Genomic DNA, 3009 nt, shown 5'->3' with positions numbered 1-3009 from the left:
GTGCTTTGCTGTTTCTTAGGTCACAAAATATCCTAAAATTAAGACAATAGTTTGGGCCAATAGTGAGTTGTACTAGCCTCCCTTTGGAATAGTTGTCAGTCAATCTTTAAATATCTTTTAATTTTCATGAAACCTCATGAAATAATCAAGAACATGAAGCACCAAGAAGGTACTTCTTGATATTCAAGATGGAAAATTGAGGTGTTTCCACCACGACAAAGTACTTCCCCTTTTCCAGTGTTGAATGGAGGAAAAGAAATGGCACATACAATTCTTGTAATGCTATCATTTCTCCTGAATCTTGTCTGTTTTCTAATTTTAGGAGCACCAAGCCAATGATTGAGGAAAGAAATATAACAGAGATTACCCATTTCATCCTCTTGGGATTCTCAGATTTTCCCAGAATCACGGTAGTGCTCTTTGTTGTATTCCTGTTGATCTACATTACAACTCTGACGTGGAACCTGAGCCTCATCATCTTAATAAGGCTGGATTCCCACCTCCACACGCCCATGTATTTCTTCCTCAGTAATCTGTCCATCATAGATATCTGCTACGTGACCTCCACAGCCCCCAAGATGCTCTCCAACTTCTTCCAGGAGCAGCAAACTATCACCCTTGTGGGTTGTGCTGTTCAGTACTTTATCTTTTCAACCATGGGACTGAGTGAGTCTTGTCTCATGACAGCCATGGCTTATGATCGATATGCTGCCATTTGTAATCCACTTCTCTATTCATCCATCATGTCACCCACCCTCTGTGTTCAGATGGTACTGGGGTCCTATATGGCTGGACTCTCTGCTTCTATATCCCAATTGTGTGCCCTGCTTCAGCTCCAATTCTGTGGGCCTAATGTCATCAACCACTTCTTCTGTGACATGCCACAACTGTTAGTCCTGTCCTGCACTGACACTTTCTTTGTACAACTCATGACTGCTGTATTAACAATGATCTTTGGGATAATAAATGTCTCAATTATCATGATATCTTATGGCTATATTGTCATCTCCATTATGAAGATCACTTCAGCTAAAGGCAGGTCCAAGGCTTTCAACACCTGTGCTTCTCACCTGACAGCAGTGACCCTCTTCTATTCCTCAAGTATCTTTGTCTACTTGAGTTCCAGCTCTGGCGGTTCCTCCAGCTTTGACAGGTTTGCATCAGTCTTCTACACTGTGGTGATTCCCATGTTGAATCCCTTGATTTATAGTCTGAGGAACAAGGAAATCAAAGATGCCTTGAAGAGGTTGCAAAAGAAGAGAAAGTATTGCTGAGGTCACAGATTATGAGATTTCTTACTGATTTGTCCTGTCAGAATCACCTTGGCTGACAATAATATGCATAGATAGACTATATCAAAATTCATACTGCCTTTGGGCAAAGAATGCTTAATTTGGCAGAGATAATAGGCCAAAATGAGACAACAGTTGATTTGATGCCACGCAAATACTATATCTTTAAGCCCTAGAGGTTCATTACTTTCACCCTACATGATGAGTGGCCTCGTCATTTGTTAATCCATGTTCAATTATTCGTGAAACATCAAGCTTTAGAAACTTGTTGCTTCTTAGACTAAGCCCTGTTCAATTTCAAGCTTCTGACCCTAAAGAAGAGATACCTGACAGAGGCTCCTGGGATTAGAAACCTTGTCTCCCAAATATTTTGATGCAGCCTAATCCAGACATGGTGGTAACCAATGTTTGTTCTGTGTTTCTGACTAGAATGGGAATGAACAGAGAGAGAGGTTGTGCCTTTGGACAGAAAGAAAGCTATACAATTTACCTGGTTGTGCCTCTTGGGAAGACCACTCTGTGATAGCTGATGTTTTTCTAAGGCCTCTTTCAATGCAAATCATCTAATAAGTGTCAGTTACATCCCAGTCTCCACCATCTGTAGTCTAAGGAAGGAGGAGGTGATCTGAATCATAAAGAGGAATACAATGATGTATGTGGTCCCTTCATTGTCATTTACTTATGAATCTGATGATTTAATTTCTTGCAACTAATTTCCAGTGGGGATTTCTGAGGAATGACAATGTTCAAACTCCATATCACAGTCAATAGAAGTTTTGCTATTCTGGGACTCAAACCTCTTTTTCTCTCTCCCATTAAATCTAGAAAATTTAACATTGATTACTATAGCCAGTGGGATCATACCATCAAAATTGTTTCTGATATTTTAAAAATCTGTTCAAGTTTGGTGTGAAGAAACTTGTGTGAGAATGCATTGTAATCATAGAGTCACTGAATATTCAATATTTCAGCGACTAAGAATAAACATGAAAAACTGCTGTATGTATTTTCTAATATCAATGTTCGTTTTACAACCTAGAGATTTATGGTTGTTTGGGATGATATAATGGTTGGAGTAGAATTGATAGAGTTACTTTAATGCTGATATTTTGCAGGTAGCCTCGAGTACCAGAAGAGGAAGTAGATACTGATAAGCAGGGTTTTCAGCTCTTCCCAGTTATCACTACCTGAAGGAGAAAATAAACCTTGTGGTTCTAGTGGTCTGGTTAAGAAGAGGAACAAGATGTGACAACATTGATGTTGATTTGACAGATTTCCCAGACTTGAACAAACTGATATAAAACAGATATCATTACATTTATATATTATCCTTGGAGGTTCCTTGAATTCTTAATGAATATTTTGGGAGTTTCAATTTCAGTGAGTCACATGAATTATTCTTTTTAATTAAAGATTGTAAGTGAAGAGGTATTTGATGCCTTTGCCAAACCTTCCATGAGTTTACACATAGACAGGATTAAGAGCAGGGCAATTGTTGAATCTCTGGGAGAGAATATGAAGTCTTACCCCACCCCAAAGACAATGTAATATGAATAAAGATGTTTGCCTCCTACTTAGGCATAGATATGCTCTTTGAAGCATTATCCTTTAAAAATGTTTAAGAATATATATAAGTATGTTCCTAAGTGGCCATGAGAGCTTCCTTACTAGACAGAAATTTGCTAGATATTAGTGGAGGATACTTCTATAATACTGT

The 3009-nt window shown here is 38.5% G+C and overlaps 1 protein-coding gene across 1 annotated transcript; it reads left to right on the top strand.

Moving 5' to 3' along the window:
- The first annotated feature begins 335 nt into the window (after positions 1 to 335).
- Positions 336 to 1274, top strand: LOC103556896 (olfactory receptor 5AN1-like). The gene has a single exon (XM_008529201.2). It carries the CDS (start codon positions 336 to 338, stop codon positions 1272 to 1274), a length of 939 nt encoding a protein of 312 aa, XP_008527423.2.
- The last annotated feature ends 1735 nt before the right edge of the window (positions 1275 to 3009 follow it).

This window comes from Equus przewalskii, chromosome 11 (assembly GCF_037783145.1).
Source record: "Equus przewalskii isolate Varuska chromosome 11, EquPr2, whole genome shotgun sequence".
Lineage (NCBI taxonomy): Eukaryota > Metazoa > Chordata > Mammalia > Perissodactyla > Equidae > Equus > Equus przewalskii.
This window is presented reverse-complemented; position numbering and strand designations above follow the sequence as displayed.

What these genes read in the sequence shown, in the direction of transcription:
- LOC103556896 (XM_008529201.2), top strand. Translation starts at nt 336, where the DNA reads ATGATTGAGGAAAGAAATATAACAGAGATTACCCATTTCATCCTCTTG.